This window comes from Carcharhinus amblyrhynchos, chromosome 12 (assembly GCF_965287045.1).
Source record: "Carcharhinus amblyrhynchos chromosome 12, sCarAmb.v2.hapA, whole genome shotgun sequence".
In the NCBI taxonomy this organism is placed as follows: Eukaryota; Metazoa; Chordata; class Chondrichthyes; order Carcharhiniformes; family Carcharhinidae; genus Carcharhinus; species Carcharhinus amblyrhynchos.
This window is the reverse complement of record NC_137335.1, coordinates 2,155,696-2,177,799: the sequence shown is the minus strand read 5'-3', so window position 1 is coordinate 2,177,799 and position 22,104 is coordinate 2,155,696. Positions and strand designations below refer to the sequence as shown.

Here is a 22,104-nt window from a genome sequence, read left to right as displayed (position 1 = left end):
ATTCTCAACAATAACACTGGAGGTCAAGTGAATGTTGTAATAACTATAGAACATGGTCATGTTGGTACCATTGGCCATCTTACTGAGATAACACTTGACCAAAGCAAAAGGTGCATCTCATGCATTTCAGATAATAAATATGGGAAGGAGCAATTTTCTTTTTATTCTTTCACATGATGTGGGTGTCACGATTAAGGCCAATGTTTATTACCCAATCCTAATTACCTGAGTTGAAAAGGTGGTGGTAAGCTACCTTCTAAAATTACAGTAGTCTCTATGGGGAGGAAGTTACAATGTTTTGATCCAGTGAGAATGAAGAAATGGTGAATATATTTCCAAGTCAGCATGGGATATGATGTGAAAGGAAATGTGCAGGTGATGCTGATAACGTGCTCTTGCTTCCTTGCACCATCTGGTTAATGATGAACTTTTAAGATTAGGGGGTTGCTAAGAGTGGAACAAGGTGTAATACTCATGTTGTAAGATTGATCAGAGTTCAAAATTGTCAGCACTGATCTTATAGAGCACAGATGGAGGGCCATTCAGAGTATCCTGCTGTACTCTTTAAAAAGAGCTATCCAATTACCTCCATTCCCTGCGGCGCAGTGGCGAGCAATGCTGCCTCATGATGCCAGGGTTCAATTCCAGCCTCGGGTCACTGTCTGTGTGGAGTTTGCACATTCTCCCCGTGTCTGCGTGAGTTTCCTCCAGTGCTCCTGTTTCCTCCCACTCTTTCTGGTTGTATCACAGCTTGGTATGGACTCCTGCTCCACTGAAGACTGCAAGATACTACAAAGGTAGTGAATGTAGCCCAACCCATCACTCAAACCAGCATCCCATCCATTGACTCTGTCTACACTTCCCGCTGCCTCGGAAAAGCAGTCAGCATAATTTAGGACCCCTCACACCCTGGACATTCTCTCTTCCGCCTTCTCCTGTCAGGAAAAAGATACAAAAGTCTCAGGTCACATACTAACTGACTCAAGAACAGCTTCTTCCCTGCTGCCATCAGAATTTTGAATGGATCTACCTCGCATTATGTTGATTTTTCTCTACACCCTAAAGTTAATTTATTAGTCACAAAGCTAAGGCTTACGTTAACACCACAATGAAATTACTGTGAAATTCCACCTGTTTGGGTCAATGCACCTGACCAGCACATCTTTCAGAATGTGGGAGGAAACCAGAGCCTCCCAGAGGAAACTCACACAAACACAGAGAGAACGTGCAAACTCCGCACAGACAGTGACCCAAGCTGGGAATCGAACCCAGGTCCCTTGCGCTGTGAAGCAGCAGTGCTAACCACTGTGCTACCATGCCACCCCAAGCTCAGATTGTAACACTACAATCTGCACTCTCTCATTTCCTTCAATGTGAACAGTATGCATTGTCGGTATAGCATGCAAGAAACAATCTTTCATATGATGTGGGTGTCTCTATTAAGGCCAGCATTTATTTCCCAATCCTAATTACCCGAGTTGAAAAAGTGGTGGTAAGCTACCTTCAAAAATTACTGTAGTCTCTATGGGGAGGAAGTTACAATGTTTTGAGCCAGTGAGAATGAAGAAATGGTGAATATAGGGGATTGAATATAAAAGTAGGGAGGTCTTGCTGCAGCTGTATAGGGCATTGGTGAGGCCGCAGCTGGAGTACTGTGTGCAGTTTTGGGCGCCGCACCTGCGCAAGGATATTTTGGCCCTGGAGGGAGTGCAGAGGAGGTTTACTAGGCTGATACCGGAGTTGAGGGGGTTGAGCTATGAGGAGAGGCTGAATAAACTAGGCTTGTACTCGTTAGAGTTTAGAAGAATGAGGGGAGATCTCATTGAGACGTATAAGATGATGAATGGGATGGATAGGATAGAGGTGGAGAGACTCTTCCCGCTCAAAAAAGACAGTAGGACTAGGGGGCACAGCCTCAAGATAAAGGGGAGGCGGTTTAGAACGGAGTTGAGGAGGAACTTCTTCACTCAAAGGGTGGTGAATCTCTGGAATTCTCTGCCCGTTGAAGTGATGGAGGCTGCCTCGCTAAATATTTTTAAGAAGCGGGTTGATGGGTTCTTGATAAAAGAGGGGATTAAGGGTTATGGGGAGAGGGCGGGAAAGTGGAACTGAGCCACGACAGATCAGCCATGATCTTATTGAATGGCGGGGCAGGCTCGAAGGGCTAGATGGCCTACTCCTGCTCCTATTTCTTATGTTCTTATGTTCTTATGTTCTTAAGTCAGTATGGTATGTGATGTGAAAGGAAATGTGCAGGTGATGCTGATAACGTGCTCTTGCTTCCTTGCACCTTCTGGTTAATGATGAACTTAGATTAGGGAGTTGCTAAGAGTGGAACAAGGTGTAATACTCATGTTGCAAGAATTATCAGAGTTTGAAAACGTCAGCACTGATCTTACATCATAGAATCATAGAGCACAGATAGGGAGGCCATTCAGAGTATCCTGCTGCACCCTTTAAAAAGGGCTATCCAATTATCTCCACTCTCTGCAGCACAGTGGCTAGCACTCATGGTGCCAGGGACCCAGGTTTGATTCCCAGCTTAAGTCATTCTGTGTGGAGACTGCACATTCTCCCCATGTCTGCATGGGTTTCCCCCAGGTGCTCCGATTTCCTCCCACACTCCAAAGATATACCTGTTCGGTGGATTGACCATGCTAAATTGCTCCTTAGTGTCCACTGATGTGCAAATTGGGTGGATTGGCCATGTGAGCAGCATTGTGGATCAATCCACAGCACAGACTGCAGCGATTATAGAAGGCAACTCACCACCACCATTTCTTGGGGATTTTCCACAATAACTTAATTGCAGTGTTAATGTAAGCCTACTTGTGACACTAATAAAATTAAAAAATTCTCAAAGGCAACTCAGGTATGGGCAATAAATGCTGGCCTAGCTAGTGATACCCATGTGCTGAGAATTAATTGTAAAAAAGTTAGGTGGTTTGGTCCTGCTGAATTGCCCCTTAGTGTCAGGGTGATTAGCATGGTGAACACATGGGGTTACGGGGATAGGGCTGGGAGGGAATGTTGTCGGTGCAGACTCAATGGGCCAATGGCCGCCTCTTGCACAGTAGGGATCCTATGATTCAAAATTGTCTTTTAGTGTTTAAAGATGTGTAGGTTAGTTGCATTGGGCACAGTAAATGTGCGGGTTTTTGGGGATAGGGCGGGTGCAGATTAGCTAACAAACTCTTCTGGAGAGTCAGTGCGGATGTGATGGGCTGAACGTCCTCCTTTTGCATTATAGGTTCCTCCCACAACACTGCAACTTGACCCCATACAAGTTTGGTTCCAAAGCTGAGAGTTGCTACCCACCCCCCTCCATGAGTGATTGCAATATTATTATTGACGAGGTATTTCTCTGGGAATGTCTCATGACATGCCTCTTCAGTTACCAGTGGTCACAAACACCACTCACACTGGCCTTGTGCAAAGCCCCGGCTTCCTGATTGCCCAATTACACACACACTGAGTCCCAACTCAGCCAGGCTGCCACGTGTTCACTGGTGACGTAACCCGGAGGGTGGCGGGGCGGAGAGAGGCAGCGCGCCTGCGCAGAGGCGCGGCCGGCGGGGCGGGGGGGGCCAGCGCGCCGGCGCAGAGGCGCGGCCGGCGGGGCGGAGGGCCAGCGCGCATGCGGCGGGCGGGCGCGGTGGCCACCGGGAGTTGTAGTCCGGCACCTGGCCCGCGGCGGGGGGGAGCGGGGCGGGTGACGTCACGGGGCCTCCAATTCCCGGCGGGCGGAGCGCGGCGGCTTGTTATTTCCGGGTTGGTGGGCCGCCATTTTGGTTAGTCAGTGAGGGGGAGGGGAGGGAGCGGAGTGCCTGACAATCCAACCCCAGAGAGAGAGAGCGATTTCCCCCATAACACAACAACAAACACACAGCTAACTGCGCGGGGGGTGAAGACTGCGATGTCAACCATGAATCCCGAGTAGTAAGTGCTTCCTTTCTCTTTCCTTTCTCTGCCGGCTGGGAGGTGAAGCCGCTCCCCGGGCCCCGGATCCGGCCCCGGGCCTACCGCCCTCTCTGTCCCCCCCCTCACCCGCCGGCCTGCCGCCCGTGACAGTCACCCGGAGGCAGGCGGGCAGGGCAGGGCACCGTCTTCAGGCCTCCCCGCTTTGGAGGGCAGCAGCCCCTCACCGCCCCCCTCCCCCATAGAGAGGGGCAGTGGGGCATCTGGATTCCCCGCCCCGTCCCGCTGGGGCTGCAGGGGGGCATTCCCAACCCTTTGCCCAGTCAGCCGAAGGGTTACCCACTAAACTGGGCAAGTGGAATGGTGGTACACCTCAGCAGTGTCCCGGCCCTTGGCTGGCACAACAAGCTGGAAGGTGCTGAGTGGCTTCCTCCTCCTGCCCCTTTGGAACTGGTTCAAGATGTTGAATGGTCTCCTCCTATCGCAGTTTAACAGACTGAAAGGGGCTGAAAGGCCCCTTTGAAAGCCCTCTCCTGCCCCAAGCTGGAAGGGACTGCGTGACCTCCTTTTGCCCCTTTGTAACAGGGTCAGGAGATTGTTTTGCCCTGACCCCAGTTTAACAGATTAGAAGGGACTGAATGGCCTCTGTGTGTGTGTAATGAAGAAACTGCTCCAAGCAGGCTCCGGTGGTAGTTTAATTGCTGACTACCCCAGTTGTATCCATCTCCTTTCGTGCCTGAATTTGCACGAACTGCTTCCTGGCTCCAGAACTTTGATCACTGTTGATTATTGCAGCGTCTGTTTCTTTCGTTTTGAGCTGCCTGTAAAGGTTTTTCAGCAGTCTTTCCTGACCCAGTCCAGTGTGATCCACCCAGGATGTGGCAGGTGTAGATTACGTGGACGTTACTAAATACTGAACACTCAACATAAGCGACTCTGGAATGCCAGTCCTTTCGGTGCTTTTTGATAGCCTACTAATTCAAAATGAGTTGGGCCCCAAAATGCCTGTCAATTTATAGTTCACATTTTTTTATTTACAACAAGGCAACCTTGTAGGGAAATGCACAGAGCTTATAAAATGTACATGTCAGTGATGATGAGAGAGATGAGCTCATCTTTACGTCTATTCTTGAGTGACTTTACAGTGTAACACTTGGTCTGATTTTGCATCAAATGTTTCTTACAATGAGAGTAGTGAGTGGATCAGCTGCTGACTAGAAACCATTTCCTAATTGGTTCCGTTTATGTTTGACAGTTAATGTAGATTTGAATCGAGACCTTTGAGTTAGTTGATATGGTTCAGTTCACAGTGAAACAATGGCAGCTTAAGCGTTGAGGTTTGAAAATGCTCTGTGTTTCTGTCATGACATCAATTAATGCAAATTAAAACACGCTACTCTACCTATCAGCAAACATTCCCAGTTGAGGCTGATTTCATTTCTGGCACTTGTGACTAGGTAGCGCTCTCTGCCTTGCACTAAACTGTCAGCTTGGTTTGTGCATGATGCAGTTGGCAGGGCTTGGAGCTGTAACTTTGAATCATCAGTTACCAGTGGAGTTATGCTCACACTTGGGTTGAAGTGGTGCAGTGGGATGGAATGTGTAGCTGTGTGGAAAGTGTGTAATTAAACCTATTGAAGAATCTGTTCTAACCTTTTTCTATAATGCCAGCTCTGTCCATCTGCTGCTGAAACCCTCATCCATTTTGTTACCTTGACTGTTCCAGTGCTTTCCTGACTGATCTCCCAACTTTCACAATGTGGATCTGTGTTCAGCCAAAATTCTGCCTGCATCCCAACCTGTACCTTGTCCTGTTTACTCATCACCACTTTGCTATGCATTCCTGATTTACAAAAACCTCCATTTTAAGAATCTCATCCCCATGTACAAATCTCTCGCTGACCATGCCCGTCCCCATCTCAGTAACCTCCTGCAGCCTGGCAAGAGCTCTGCATTCCTTCAATTCAGGCCTCTTGTTCATTCCTTCTCCCCACTATGCTTTTAATTGTCTGCGCTGTAACCTTTGGAATTCCTTCCCTAATCCCCTCCACCTCCTTCCATCAGCCTCAGTCTGCCTCTTTAACCAAACCTTTCCTCCTTTAGTAGTGTCAGTATTTGTCTGATTGCACTCCTATGAACAACATTGAAAAATCTTGCTCGATGAAAGGTGCTATATAAATGCAATTGTTCGTTCAATATGTGCAATTTGGAATAATTTGATGGAATTGTTTTGTGTGTGAAGCAAACTGTAAATGTTGTATTCAATAAAGTAGTGCTGTTAAAAATTTGAGGCAATAACTTGTAAGTAATAGATCTTGCAGGAATTAAAGACAGCTGGTTAAAATTTTGGCAACTAATTTGTTTATAATTTAAATTAATGTGCCATACTTTTTGTATGATAATGCCAAAACATTAGTATTGGACCTGAGAAATTAAGTAATTGAGACAATTGTTTACTCTGAGCTGACGGGTTCATGCCAGTTGGTACTATACTGTATTCTTAAGAGACCAGGGGGCCACATGGAGCTGGTATGATTTGCTGGCAGATTGTGTTTATCAGCTCCAAAGTACAGTCCAAATCTTCTGAGAGAATGCAGAAAGATTTGACCCATATGTTGAAGCTAATGCCCTGGCAAGATTGGGAAATATTTATAATGTGTATTTATGATGTAACATGAAACCCCTGCAGTGGTTGGGTATCTTTGACAGTGTTGGAAAAAGATTTATTTGTGTTTGTTTACTAATGTATCCAGTCTGAAGCCGTAATCATCAGTTGCCGGGATGGAGGTCAAGGACACTTGATTATATGTTACATCTGATTTGCCTTAACCATATTCTAGCAGGCTGCATTTTGAATATTTGGGCACTTGGCATTCCGGAATGGGTTTGGTGACGTTTAGATGAGGATTCAGAGTGCTTTTGGGATTTGGTGTTGAGATTTGCAGATAAGCTTGACTGAGTTAATGAAAGCCTCGAATCGAGGCATGTTTAAATGAAGAGTAGGCATAATGTCAACTGTACACAGGTTATTTACCCAGTCACACCACTGGAAGGAGAGAGGACAACATGTTTCAAGTCTGAGCAGGCAGTAGAAGTGGGAATTCTATTTCTGCCACAATTTTTGCTGTGTTGGCAAAGTTGTTAAAGCAATTAAGCAATACACAATGACAAATAGGAACTGGAAACTAGAGAGATCCTACCAGAGTGGGTGTAAATAGGGTTTAATCATGTCATTTAATAGTGTGGAATATTTATTTATCTTAATGTTAACCTGGCAATCATTTCCTGAAGATTCATTTTTTTTGTTCACTTGTGGGATATGGGTGTTGCTGACAGGCCACCATTTATTGTCCATTCCTTGTTGCTCTTAAGAAGGTTTTGGCACTGTTACTGATTTGCTGCCAGGAACTGGCTAAGAGGTATTTTCGGATTTCTTTGTGTTGATCAATTCAGGATTTTGGAGGAGGACAATGAATTGAGATTTAATCCAGACTCAACATTGGCTCTATTCTCTCTCAACAAATGTTGTCAGACCTGCTGAGATTTTCTATAATTTTGTTTTTGTTTCAGATTCCAGCATCTGCAGTATTGTGCTTTTATCTTGAGATTGAGGTCAATCTGTGCTTAGGATTCAGTGTTGATCTGATTTGCTTTCGGTTCTCCAGCCCCTTTTTCCCCCAAATATACTTTAGGTTGTTCTTTAGACTACTGAATATTTCTAATGGCTGTGAACTCTGGGTTAGTGAAATAAGGGCCAAGTTTGGTCCTAGTTAGCTTTACCTATACATCACTTCAATTTGGAATTTAATGTACTCCATGCAATAAAAACGAATGCTTGAATCTAGCAGTCTGTGGCGAGCAAATAGGTTCTGAAGGGGCTTGACAGGATTGATGGATTTTTTTTTTCCTGTCTGGAGAATCTGCAGCATGAGGGCACAGAGTCAGGATTAGGGACTGATCAACTAGTGCTAGAACGAGGAGGCATTTCTTTTCCAGTTTTGAGATTTGAAAATCTTTGAGATTCTCTGCCCCAGAGTTTCTACACTATTTAAGGCTGGGGTGGACAGATTTTTGATATTTTAGAGAATCAGGGGATATGGGGAATGGGTGGGAAAGTGGAGTTAGAACACTACAGCACAAACAGGCCCTTCGGCCCACAAGTTGCGCCGATCATATCCATACCTACCAGGCCTATCTATAACTCTCAATCCTTCAGTTGAAGCTGAAAGTTAACGCTGACCATACTGAATGGTGGAAGCTTGGACAGACTGAGTGAAGATGCTCTACAAAGCAATTATCTGATCTTCTTTGGACTTTGTAGTGCAGAGATTCCACGTTGTAAGCAGTAAATGCAGTCAGTGGCAAATTCACCTGGGAGGGGATTCTGGACTGGTGCTAAATGATGGAATGCTTGGGCATTGTGTGCTAGTAGAAACATTTTCAGGGTGATTGAAAAGTGGTCCAGGGACTTTAAGGTGCGATGAACCATTTGGAATGTGGGGGGAGGATGTGTTTAGTATTGGCATTGTGCCATTGGTGGAAATAGCAGAGGGTGATCCACGAGAGGCTGATGGGTGGGACAAAGGAGAAAGGGTTCGAACACAAGTGCAGGAAATGGGACAGACGTGATTGAAGGGCCCAATCAACCACTGGGAGAAAATCCTCACGGGGTGGGGGGGGAGAATGTCAGCAGCATAAATATGGAAAGTATGTTCAGAAAATTGGAACAAAAGCGGAGAAACGGCAAGAATGAAATAGGATTCTTGCAGGAAGCAGGATGGGAGGAAGTGTAATCAAATTTTTTGTAGTAATTAATGAGGTTTGTAGAGAATGTTAGTTGTTCACCTATTCCCAGAGCTCTCAGTTAGGCATGGGAAGGAGAGTTGGATCATGTGAAGCTTGAGAGAAGGTGGAAATTGGAAACGAAGTTAATGAAATTTTCCAGTTTGGGAAGAGAGCAGGAAACTGCACTAATATTGTCATTAGTGTACCAGTGAAAGAGAACTGCAGAATGGTAATGAGTGACACCCAGATGGTGTTTGTGTTTTTCGATAACTTTTGAGATCAGAAACTTTACATCCTTTCCGTCTGCATTTCCCCAACCTGTTTCTGACAACCCTTTATCCCCATGCTTCAGCATGATTCAAACAATGGACATTGCTTTATTGAGCAGTGCTGGGTGTTGCAAACTGGATGTGACTGAAACACTATATTGACAGCAAACTATTGACTAAGTATTCAACCTAGCACTTTCCCTCCGTCTGGATGAGATTTTGCCTTCAATGGTGACCAATTTCATTCTCCTTATTCACACACCGGTGAGAGGTCTTTATTCATTCAAGAGTGTCACTGGCTTTCCGGCATTTATTACCCATCCCTGGTTGCCCTTGTTCACAGAGCATGCTCTGGGTCTCGAGTCACACGGAGGCTAGATCTGGTGAGGACAGCAAATTTCCTTTCCTAAAGGACTTTTATGAACTAGATGGGTTTTTACTACAATTGACAATGTTGTGTGTGTTTCCTCCCAGAGTCCGAAAGATTAGGTGCATTGGTCATGCTAAATTCTCCCTTAGTGTATCCGAACAGACGCCGGAGTGTCGCAACGGGGGGATTTTCACAGTATCTTTATAAGCCTACTTGTGATCCTAATAAGTTTAAAAACTTCAAAAAAAATTTTTTTTAGAATTCAAATTTCACATTTGCTGCGGCAAGATTCGAACCTGGGTGCTCAGAGCATTAGTTGAGTTTCTGGATTAATAGTCTAGCAATAATACCATTAGGTCAGTGCCTCCCCATGTCAGCAAAATGAAGGAGATGGTCATCAACTTAAGGAAGCATAGTGGGGGGGCATGCCCCTGTCTACATCAATGGGGGTGAAGCAGAAATGGTCAAGACCTTCAAGCTTTTAGGTGTTCAGGTCACCAACAACCTGTCCTGGTTCCTCCATGCCGACAGTATAGTTAAGCACACCAACGCCTCTACTTTCTCAGAAGACTCAGGAAATTTGCATGTCCGCTGCAACACTCCCCAACTACTACAGCTGCACCATGGAAAGCATTCTTTCTCGTTGTTTCACAGCTTGGTATGGCTTCTGCTCTATCCAAGACCACAAAAAACTACAAAGAGCTGTGAATGAAGCCCAATTCATCACTCTAACAACGAGAAAGAATGCTTTCCGTGGTGCAGCTGTAGTAGTTGGAGTGTGTTGTAGCGGACATGCAAATTTCCTGAGTCTTCTGAGAAAGTAGAGGCATTAGTGTACTTAACTATACTGTCGGCATGGAGGAACCAGGACAGGTTGGTGACCTGAACACCTAAAAGCTTGAAGGTCTTGACCATTTCTGCTTCACCCCCATTGATGTAGCCATACCAAGCTGTCTCCTATCATTGACTGCCTACACTTCCTGCTGCCACAAAAAAGCCAGCATTATCAAGGACCCCACACACCCTGGACATGCTCTCTTCCACTACCTTCCATTGGGGGGAAAAGATACAAAAGTCTGAGGACATGTACCAACCGACTCGAGAATAAATGCTTCCCTGCAAAAGTCATCAGACTTTTGAATGGACTAACCTTGCATTAAATTGATCTTTCTCTACAACCTAGCTATGACTGTAACAGTACATTCTGCACTCTCTTCATGAACTCTCTTTATGAATGTTTTGTCTGTATAGCATGCAAGAAATAAAATTTTTCATCGTATACTAATACATGTGACAAATCAAACAAATTAAATTGACCAATTATTTTCTACTTTCTAATATCTGCTATCTGGCACTGCTCCCAATGTGTATATTTTGGAGACTTTGTATGTGGAACTGCAGGAAATGGTTGTCATGTGCTATCCAAGCTGTTCAATTAATTCAGCTTTGACCTGTTACTGGTAAAATTCAACAAAAAGGCACTGTCATTTCAAAACTCAATCTAATTATGTTTATTTGTAGCAAACTATTTCCATAAGTTCCACTGGGGAAACATTGTAATCTTTTTAAACAAACACAATAATTCTTGCATCTAAATTCCATCTGAACCAAGTATTATGTACATTAAAATGATTCCTCTAAAGGTCTTCAGTGAAAGTGCTGAATCGTGAAACTCTGGTGTAAGTGGGAATAGAACTCTATTACCAGAAAGCTGCTGTTTTAGTGTTTGACCTTGCGCACATCCTAACAGATATCACAAGATTTGTCTGCAAAGTCCAATCATTGCCTTAGCTTGTGAAGTTGGCATTAACCTGGGGGCTGAATGATTTTTATTGTGACTTAAGGACGTTGTATTTCAGTAACTTTTGAGGATCTAAGAAGCAAGTAATTAGCTAATGTCCATGATTGGTTTTAAAGGGTATGTTGATCTATGCAAGGCATTTACTGAGTTACGTGTATATGCTCTCTCCTAGCTGCTTAGTGTAATTCTGGACATTGTAAACTACAAGAAAGAACACAATGCTTGGAGTAGTTAGAATAATAAAGCTTGCACAAAGCTGATGTTTAGTTATTCCCTAAAGGTAGTTGATGGACATGAATGCAAAAAGGATTTTGGGGATTTAATACTGCAGTTGTGTTGGTAGTTGTTGTTGTGTGTGATTAGGGTTTGTAGTTTTGCCTACCTCTCTCAATCCCCTTGTTTCCTCAGGAATGCCCTGTAACAGAGGGATTACTCTTTGGAAGAGGCATGATAGACCATGTAGTTTCTGTTTGTGCAGTGGAATGAAATGTATATCTCATCCCCAGGAGGGAGATTAAATTACAAAACTAAACTGATTTTGGAGTTATATGTTGAAGAGTTGGTGAATCTTTATCTAGGCAGTCTGGGCCTAATTGGAAAATATCTACTGATACTGTCCTTTGGGATATAATAACATAAGAAATAGGAGCAGGAGTAGGCCTTCGAGCCTGCCCCACCATTCAATAAGATCATGGCTCATCTGATAGTGGTTCAGTTCCACTTACCCACCTGCTCCCCATAACCCTTAATTCCCGTATTGGTCAGAAATCTATCTACTTCTGACTTAAACACACGTGATGGGGTAGCCTCCACTGCTCAATCGGCAGAGAGTTCCAAAGATTCACTGCCCTCTGGGAGAAGTTCCTCCTCAACTCTCTTCTAAATTGACTCCCCCTTATTTTGAGGCTGTGCCCTTGAGTTCTTGTTTCCTTTCGAAGTGGAAATAATCTCTCTGCTTCTACCCTATGTAGCCCCTTCGTTATCTTATGTCTCTATAAGGTCTCCCCTCAGCCTTCTAAACTCCAAGAACAGGCCCAATCTACTCAATCTTTGCTCATAAGCTAACCCCCTCATCTCCGGAATCAACCTGGTGAACCTTCTCTGTACTCCCTCCAAGGCCAATATATCCTTTCGCAAATAAGGGGACCAAAATTGCACACACTACTCCAGTTGTGGCCTCACCAGTGCCTAGCACAGTTGCCTGCTTTTATATTCTATCCCCCTCGTGATCAAGGCCAACATTCCGTTCGCCACCTTGATCACCTGCAAACTGAGTTTTTGTGATTCATGCACAAGAACCCCCCAGGTGTCTCTGCACAATAGCTTGTTGTAATTTTTCACCATTTAAATAATAATAGTATGCTAAAATTGAGTTAGCTCTGATGTCATTGATTCTGCACAGTTTCCAAATTTTCTTTTGACCTTTCATTTTCTGATTTTAGCACTGATTCAGTGTTTTGTCCCTGAAAGTTTTTTGTACAAAGGGCATTGAAAAAAGATAAGGGACAATGGTAAAAGTTGAGCAAAAAAGATTTGAAATGAAAAATACAAATTGTGTTGTCTACGAAGGAGAATACAAAGAAATTACATTAGTCAGTTGTGATATTGACCATGGATTATTTATTAATGATTCCACCACAATCATTCATGTCTCCTTTCCACCAACTACACAGCTTAGAGCAGGAAGGTATGATTTCAGTAGCGCCCAAGCTTTTAATGTGAGTTTGATTGAGACAAAGACTGTTGGCTCAAATTTCTACAACTTTTAAACATGTTAACTGGTTAAGATATTTCTTTGGCTGAATGGTGTTTGTTCTCTAAACAGATGGGATCATTAATCAAGTAAGGAGCATCAGCAAATACCTACTTTTATTCCAGACCTAACAATGTAGAACCAGAAAATTCAGATTGCTTGGTGGCCACCAGTCTTTTTTTCCTCCCAGGCTTGTCGACATGGCTAAATGTAATATTTGTAACACAACACAAAGTTGCACTCAGATTGGTAAACTTCCAATGAAAAGTAAGAAGCCAGTAAGGAAAGCCTAGCATAAGAGTCAGTGTAACGGTTTCCAGAGGCAGTCTTTTGGGATGTAGAGGATCGGGGTTCATATTGGACGTATTGGTTGGGAAGGGGATGGAGTTTTTGAGGGAATAATGTGGTGGAGACTAAAGACAATTTATTTGATCCCATTGTTGTTGAGAATTTTAGCTAGTTTGTGTCTGGATGATCTAACTAGTCATGCTAGTCAAGAGGTCGTAGATTAACATCAGTCTCCCAGAAGAAAAAGTAACCAGTTCATTAATATAAACTTGCATCAGTTCTGGAAACAATCTAGGGGGGCAATTGTCACAAAAAAAATTTAAGTGTGAAAACTGGAGTAAATCACGCTGTTTTTTCCAGCGGGAATTTGAAGAAAAATCTCCCACACTGCACTGCAGAGTGCACTAGTGTGAATCATTCAAAATCGGGCGTGGCCTGCAGCACAGCACTGAGTGAGCCACTGTACATGTTGATCTGTCATTGCTGAGATCAGCACATGTGCAGTGGCTCCTGTCTGCCAGTCTCCCGATAGCTGGCCAGCTTCGCAACCGCTGCAATGCCAGTTGTGCACCCGCCCCAAAGTTCCAATCGCTGGTCTCGCAGACATGTCTGGACCAGTCGCAGCCCCTGTAGCCTTGAGTCCCTTGGCACTGCCCATGGCCGATGGGCAGTGCAAAGATGCCCCCTGAGCATTGGCATTTTGCCCTTTGGGCAGTGCCTGGGGTCCCAGGCTGGCAGTGTCCAGAGGTCACCACCTCAACATCTGACCCTGTGGGAGCCTCAATTACACCCCTTTGCTCCACTGGTGTTGGGTCACCAGCTCCCACAAGTGGGGAGCCACTGCCAGGGGAAAGACGCCAGCGGGCCTGGCGACTTCCACATGTTGGGATGGGAGAATCGCCCTGTGTACGTCCGTGGTTAGCACAGACTGACTATGTACGGAACCTAATCCTGAGTTAACAGCAATCCATACCAACTCAGGTGCTGAACTCACCTGTGCATTTATAATCTCCATTTACAGCTGAATTGCTGTGGCAGAACCAAACTGCCTTTTCAGTCGTCACCAAGTTAAATGTTGCTGTAGTTTTGCATACTTGACATTTAAGTGCTTTGATGCTGCGGTAGATAGATTCTTAATGAGCAAAAGGATGAAGGGTTATTGAGGGTAGATGAGAATGTGGCATTATGTTTACAATCAGATCTTATTGAATGGCAGAGCAGGCTCAAAGAGCCTACTGCTAATTCGTATATTCGTATTTCAATTGTTTGGACACTTTTCACTCCTGGACTTAAAATATTATAATAAGCCAATATGGGCCCTTAAGAATGCAATGTTGGCTTTTATTTCAAAAATGCTGGAGTATGAAGTTCTGCAACTGTGCAAGGTACTAATGAGATCACTTTGGATACTGTGTACAGTTTTAGTTCTCTTATTTAAATAAAGATATCACTGGAGGCAGTACAGATGAGGTTAAAAGTTTATTAGTCATAAGTAGGCTTCCATTAACACAGCAATGAAGTTACTGTGAAAATTCCCTAGTCACCACATTCTGGCGCCTGTTCAGGTACACTGAAGGAGAATTCAGCATCACCAATGCACTCTAACCAACATGTCTTTTGGACTGTGGGAGGAAGCTCACGTAGACACGGGCGGGAACCTGCAGACACTGCACAAATGTTGCCCAAGCCGGGAATCAAACCTGTGTCACTGCCACTCTACTAAGATGATCTTGGACATGGAGGGTAAGCTGTTTGAGTAAAGATTAAACAGATTGTGTCTGTACTCCTTGAAGCTCAGAAAAGCGAGAGGTGATGTGATTGAAACATATAAGATTCTTCGAAGGTTCAGGTAAATGGAGGATGCTCCCACATTAGAGTGCAGACCAGAGGTTATAGTCACAGGGCAGTGTTCATTTAAGACACATTTGAGGCATAATTTCTGAGTGGTGAATCTTTAGAATGCTTTATCCCAGGAAGCTGTGAAGGCTGAGTCCATGAACATTTCTACGCTGAAATTGAGAGGTTTTTAAGCAGTCGGAAATTTAAGGGTTGTGGAGAGAAGGCAGGAAAGTGGACTTAGTGAGTCATGATTTTGTCAAATGGAGCAGACTCAAAGAGCTGAATGGCCTACTCCTGTTCCCATTTATTATTTTCTAATTCTCAATTGGTTCCCTTTGATGCTGGTTTGTGTTAGAATATGTCTGTTTGGGGTTGGAGTGATTATCTTGTACTTTCATGAAGTAGTGGAGATGCCTCAGTTTTGCAGAGGATGGCGAAAGATATGTGAGAGAATAGTGACTAATGAGGCTAAATATTCAGAAGGGCCTCAGGAGCAGTGAAGCATCATAGCTATCCTGTAGGCTAGTCACTCAGTTCCAGTATAATGTAGCCAACAACATATTTTGTATTTCCTTTCTGTTACTACATCCTCTTCCTTTCTCCAGTCCCTTCCTCAACCCAAATAAAAAGCTTTTGCAACTATTTTACAAACTCTGGTACTAATACTGGAATGTTCTGATACCCCGTACTTCTGTTTGATTTACTTTATCTTTTAAGAATTTATTTGACAATTCCATTGTTTGTCAGTCTCGTTGCCTGTCTTTTGAGTACTGTGAGTCTCAATTCTGTAAAAAGTCTGACAACACCAGGTTTTAGACCAACCGATTTATTTGTTAATACTCACAAGCTTTCGAGGGGACTGCCTCTTCGTCAGGTGTCAGCTTGTGAGTATTATCAAATAAATCGGTTGGTCTAAAACCTGGTGTTGTCAGTCTCAATTCCCCCATTTATGCATCAAAGTATGTTTTTTGATCCTTGACTCTGATTCAGTAGAACTCTTCAGTCGGTGTTTTGTGCTAATTATTGTTTGATTGTAACAGAGCTCAGTTACGGTCTCCATAAAACCACCACCTTCCACCATTGTCACATTCAGCCGGTGTCCTTGCCCCTTTGCTGCTGAAGCTGGCTTGTCCAAGTTGTCTTCATCTCTCACCTAGAGTGGTTTCTGATGAAGCAACGCCTTGATCATCCTCATTTTCAAATTCCTTTGTGGCCTCAGCCCCTCCCAATCTAATCCTAAAACTTATCTAGACTTCCATGCTGCTCCAGTTCTGGGCTCTTGAACATCTGATTGTAATCATTTCACCATTGCTGGTGGTGCTTTAGGCTTCCTGGGCCCTGAGCTGGAATTCCTTAAAGAAGCTCTTAAAGCCTGCTGACCACTGTCAAAACTTGTGGCCATCTGCCTGTGGTGGCTCCATCTTGTATTCTGTTTGATTACAGCAGTTTGAACAGTTTACTACCTTGGAGCTGTCAGCGTAAGTTGTGCACTTTCCTGCTGATGTATCACTCCTATCGTGCCTACTTATCTTCCCCACCTGGTCACCTCCCAAATTTATATTTTTTATTATGTTTAAGCCAGCAAGTGATTAGGGAGGCAAATAAAAAAAAAAGTTGTTCATTGTAAGGGGAATGAAAGGAACCTGTATTGCTGCTGTTTAACAGGGCATTGGTGAGACCACATCTGTGTACAGTTTTGATCTCTTAATTAAAGGATATAGAGGTTTTAGTAACAGTTCAGAGAAGATTAATTCAACTGGGCTGGGGAGTGTTCTGAAAAGATTGGACCTGTATCCATTAGAGTTTAGGGGACTCGAGGTGTCATCTTATTGAAACAGACAAGATCCTGAGGGGATTTGATAGGGTGGATGCTGAGAGGATGTTTTTCCCCTTCTGGAAGAGACTAGGACTCAAGGACACAGTTTAAAAATGAGTCTCCCGTACAAGATGGAGATGAGAATTTGGAGTTCTCTTCTCCAAAAAGTGATGGAGACAGGGTCATTGAATATGAAGGCAAAAGTAGATAGATTCTTAACTAACAGTTGGGGGTATGTGGAATTGAGGACACAATCAGAATGACGGAGCAGGCTGAAGAGGTCGAATGGCCCACTGCTCCTACATTTGTATGCTCTGCATTCTTGCTGCAATGGTCTCTCATTTATCCCCCACTCCAAACTCAGCATTGCCTGCACTATGTTCACCTATTTGGACCCAGCATTCTGGAGTGCTGTCTGTAAACTTTTCCAACTTTCTTCCAGCTTTTTTGTTTTAGAGCCATCCTTTAATCCCACCTCCAGGACCAAGCTTTTTGTTCGTTCCTCCTGATCTCATCTCTGGCTTGACAGACATTTTTGTTTGATTTCACTTCTGTGACACTTCTCTGCCTATCTCTCTCATTTCCCTGCTTTAAGGCACTGCTTAAAAACCTGACCTAATAACTTGTGTGGCTCAGTGGCATACTCTGTTCTATAACACTCAAAGCACCCTGGAATATTATATTAAATTAAAGGTACAATATAAATGGAAGTTTTTGATACAGTTTACCTCCCTGCATTGGGAGGAAATGTGTAAGGTTGGCACATTGTTAAATACAGGCATCGGTGTCCAGTACTGACTTCAGTTAAGTCTATTCACTCAATCGCATCGTGGGAAGCTACCAAACTCTTTATGAAGAATGATCATTTGGGTGAGGCAACAGAGGATTGTTGGAACCCACAGGAGTGCAGTTGTTTTCAGGAGAGGGGAGAGCTCTGTATTCATACAGCCGCAATAATGAAAGGTGACTCTGTCATCATGTATTGATGAAGCACATGAAGTACCTCATTGAAATGTTTGATAACTTATCTTGTTTTTATCTATTTTAGTGACTATTTATTCAAGCTGCTGCTGATTGGAGATTCTGGTGTTGGGAAATCTTGTCTCCTCCTTAGATTTGCAGTAAGTACAGCATTGACTTATTGAAATGGTAACATTATGCTAATCTTTATGCCAGCTTTATAATTGCCATGAAGACTGGCTACTTCATTACTTGCAGCGTTACTCAAGGTCTCAAATACAGATTGCTATTCACAGTGGCACACAAATCCAAATTTACCTTTCCCATTCTTGCTGCAAGGATATACATAACATGGTGTGTAAGCAGCAAGTGGAAAAAGCACGAGGTATATCGTAGCTTGTTCTTCCAACTTTGGGTTGTGCCTGAAGAGGGTATTATGAACAATCTGTCACTAGTTTGGAATTAAGATTTCTCTAAGGTGAAGAATAAGAGTATCAAATTGAAGAATGTTGGCTTGTATAATTTTCCAGATAGGATATTGGTACTTGAGGTGCAAGAAATCTTCCTACTTTCTGATTTGGAGTCAAGGGTCTTGGTAGTGTGCATAAAATGAATTGAGCTTGCACTCCCCACCCCAAACAAATATGCTAATTCCCAGAATTGGAGAGCCACCCACAGCCCTAAGCTGAGGTTTAGTGTAGTCCTGTTCAGGTGTTTGTGTCCTGTTATCAGTTTGGGAACAGTGTCCAGAAAAATAACTGGCCCATGAGATCAGAAATTAAAATTCTTTGACCAGTCTCTAATCATGCATGGGAGGTTTGTGATGTGGCCACTTGGCTGCCAAGTTTAACTTAAACCTAGATGGCTCTAGGATGGTGCAGTGTACTCTGCAATGGGATTGACTATCTTCTTTCGCAACCCAGCAAACCCTGATAAACGTGCTCATGTCTATTTTAGTTAATAAGTTAAGCAATTGCCATTGCTCTGTGAAACATACATGGTTGGTATGAATCATCGGCTATTAATTGAATTCAAAATGTGCAGCTTGTAAAAATGTTTTGTTACTTGATGCTCAATGGAAAATAAGCAGTGTTCAATGTAATTTGCTCACAAGTGCAAATATATCTATTATTTGACAATATCTAGTCTGACCAATTTATACTGCTGACTGCTAGTTTAATGATTTTAAATCTCCTGATACTTAGGTGGCAGCAAAAAATTTCTGCACATTGTTTAACTTGTTCCATGAAGTAGCAGATTACCTACTTCATATTGCAATCTTACCAGTCTTACAAAATGAAAACACTCTAATCTGTTGCATTGTTCATGCCCGTGAGTGTTTTTGTTGAGTTGAAGCCTGAGAAGAAGCATGGTTACAATTAGATTGAGCATGCAAGGTAGAAATTACCGTCGAGCTTTGGTCCGCTGATGACCAGGGCAGGAGCCAAAATCTTCAGCCTGTTCACCTCTAAAATAAGGGAGACTTTGAGTGGATGGGTACATTTGAATGGGATAGCTGTTCAAGTGCCTCCATCTAGATATTTGTACTTTTTTTTAAACTAGAGTCATAAGCCTTTGCTAAGTAATAGACAATTGCATAAATGAAAGGGTCTATATTTTGTCATAGTCACTACCTTAAATGGTGGTGCAACTCTGTTTTGGACCTTGATACTTGCTGCCCCTCAGCCAGGATGTTGTTTGGGGCAGTGGATATGGGGAAAGTAAAGAAATGAGAAATTACCTTACTGTCCTCAGGGGAGATAGGGTTGTATCCATGGTTTCTGCATCCATTTGCTGGTTGATCAGATAGGAAATATTTGTGGGTGAAAACAGGATCAAGCTGTGATGCCCATTGTCCTTGCTGATCAGAATTCTCACCTCTGAAGTTCCTTTTGTCCACCTAATTTTTTTAAACAGTTCAACACTACACAAGTGTTTGAAAAATGTTCACATTTGGCTTTGGGTTGTCAATTAACAAAGAACAAAGAAAATTACGGCACAGGAACAGGCCCTTTTGCCCTCCAATCCTGTACTGACAATGCTGCTCGATTTTAAACTAAAACCCCCTACCATTCCGGAGACCCTCCATTCCCATCCTCTTCATGTATTTGTTAAGACACCCCTTAAAAGTCACTATCATATCCAGTACCTTTCCAGGCACCCACTACCCTCTATGTAAAAAAAAACTTGCCTTGTACATCTCCTTTAAATCTTGCCCCTCGCACTTTAAACCTATGCCCCCTAGTAATTGACTCTTCTACCCTGGAAAAAAGCTTCTGACTATCCAGTCTGTCCATGCCCCTCATAATCATGCAGAATTCTATCAGGTCGCCCCTCAATTTCCATCGCTCCAGTGAGAACAAACCAAGTTTCCCCAACCTCTCCTCATAGCTAATGCCCTCCATACCAGGCAACATCCTGGTAAATCTTTTCTGTACCTTTTCCAAAGCCTCCACATCCTTCTGGCAGTATGGTGACCAGAATTGGACAGTATATATTCCAAGTGCAACCTCCATTCAGAAATGCATCCTTTTGCTGCTACCCTCTGTCTTCTATGACTGAAACAGTTCTGTATGCAATTTGCCAGCTTGCCTTTGATCCCATGTGACTTCACCTTCTGCACCAAAGTCTGCCATGAGAGACCTTGTCAAGACCTTAGTCAAGTCCATGTAGACAACATACACTGTCCTGTCCTGCCCTCATTAATCATCTTCGTCACTTCGTCGAAAAACTTGATCGAGTTAGTGAAACACACAGCTATGTTGCCTCTCACTAATACATCCAATTGTTTCCAAGTGGAAATAAATGTATTGGAGTAAATCCTATCTGAAGAATCCTCTCCAATAACTTCCCTACCACTGAGATAGGGTTCACCTGCCAGTAATTACCTGGATTAGTCTTGCTACCCTTAAACAAAGGAACAACATTGGCTATCCTCCAATCCTCTGGGACCCCTCCTGTAGCCAGTGAGGATACAAAGATTTCTTTCAAGACCCCAACAATTTCCTCCTAGCCTCTTTCAGCATTCTGGGGTATATCCCATCAGCCCCTGGGGACTAGTCTACCTGAATGTTTCTCAAGAACCCTAATACCACCATCTTTTTGATCTCAGCATGACTCAACCTATCTACACACCCTTTCCCAGATTCATCATCCATCAAATCCTTCTCTGGTGAATACTGATGTAAAGTACTCATTTAATACCTCGCCCATTTCCTCTGGCTCCACACATAAATTCCCTCCCCTGTCCTTGAGTGGGCCAACCTTCTCCCTAGCTACCCTCTTGCTCTTTATGTATGTGTGAAGAACCTTGAGATTTTTCTTAATCTTGCTGGCCAATGATTTTTCATGATCTTGTCTTTGTTTCGCAGGTTGGAAGCAAAGTTAATTTGGTCTTTATGCCTGCTAACTGCCTTTATGATATACTACCCAGTGCCAAAATTTAGAATATTCAATTCACTTTTCACAAGAGAAACTTTTGCACTTCAGTTTGAACAGATAATAGTGAAGTTGCATTTTAAAATTATAGCATTGTTCTGAGCCTGTTAGTTGTACGTGTTGCAGTTCTATGCATACTGATCTCTCAAGCTAAAGAACAAACCTGAATTTTCAGATTCTTTAAGGTCTGCAGTAAATGGTGTGAAAGATGACAAATGTCTATACAAAAACAGTGGAACAAATCTATTTGTTAGGTTGATCTGTTAAATTACAAATATTGTCTTTTGAATTGTTGTACGCAGGTCTGTGGCCACGCTTCAATTCTTGTCTCTACCTTTTGTTGTGACTGATTTGGTTCCTAATGGAGACAGAATGTTGATGATGGCACTGGAGCAGCATGTTCTAAGATTGATAAAATTCAGTGATCACGTGGGAAGTAATCATTGCAGAATTGCAATTTCCTAATTGTGTGTTTGTGGGAAAATCTAGTTTGCCAATAGTTTGAAATGATGACGTATAGGTAGATTGTATTGTTGATAACATCTAAGTGAAAGCTGTGCTCTTCCTTCAGATTCATTTTCATTTGTCTGTTTTTAATATGTGCATTTTGGCTTTCAAGACCTGTTTTCCACTTTTACCCCTCCCTCGCCCCCTCGGAATTACAGGTGTACTTTGGTTTTTAATGTTTCTGGAATTTTATTTTCTATGTGCCAGAAACACCACCTATAAGATGAGAAATGTTGTCAAGTTCGGATGTGTTGACAAAGATTTGTGCAGCTGCTGAACCTATTTCCATTTTATTTAAGAGTGTACTAACCCGAGCGTTGGTAATGAAAGTGTACAAATGGAGAGTGACACATTTCAATT

The 22,104-nt window shown here is 43.1% G+C and overlaps 1 protein-coding gene across 1 annotated transcript in view; it reads left to right on the top strand.

Moving 5' to 3' along the window:
* Positions 1-3,782: 3,782 nt before the first annotated feature.
* Positions 3,783-22,104, top strand: part of rab1ab (RAB1A, member RAS oncogene family b) — a 29,757-nt gene continuing 11,435 nt past the window's right edge. Inside the window, exons 1-2 of the mRNA XM_080199974.1 lie at positions 3,783-3,939; positions 17,888-17,960. Coding sequence (XP_080056100.1) covers positions 3,917-3,939; positions 17,888-17,960 — 96 coding nt within the window. The 5' untranslated portion in view covers positions 3,783-3,916. The remainder of the gene's footprint in view (positions 3,940-17,887; positions 17,961-22,104) is intronic.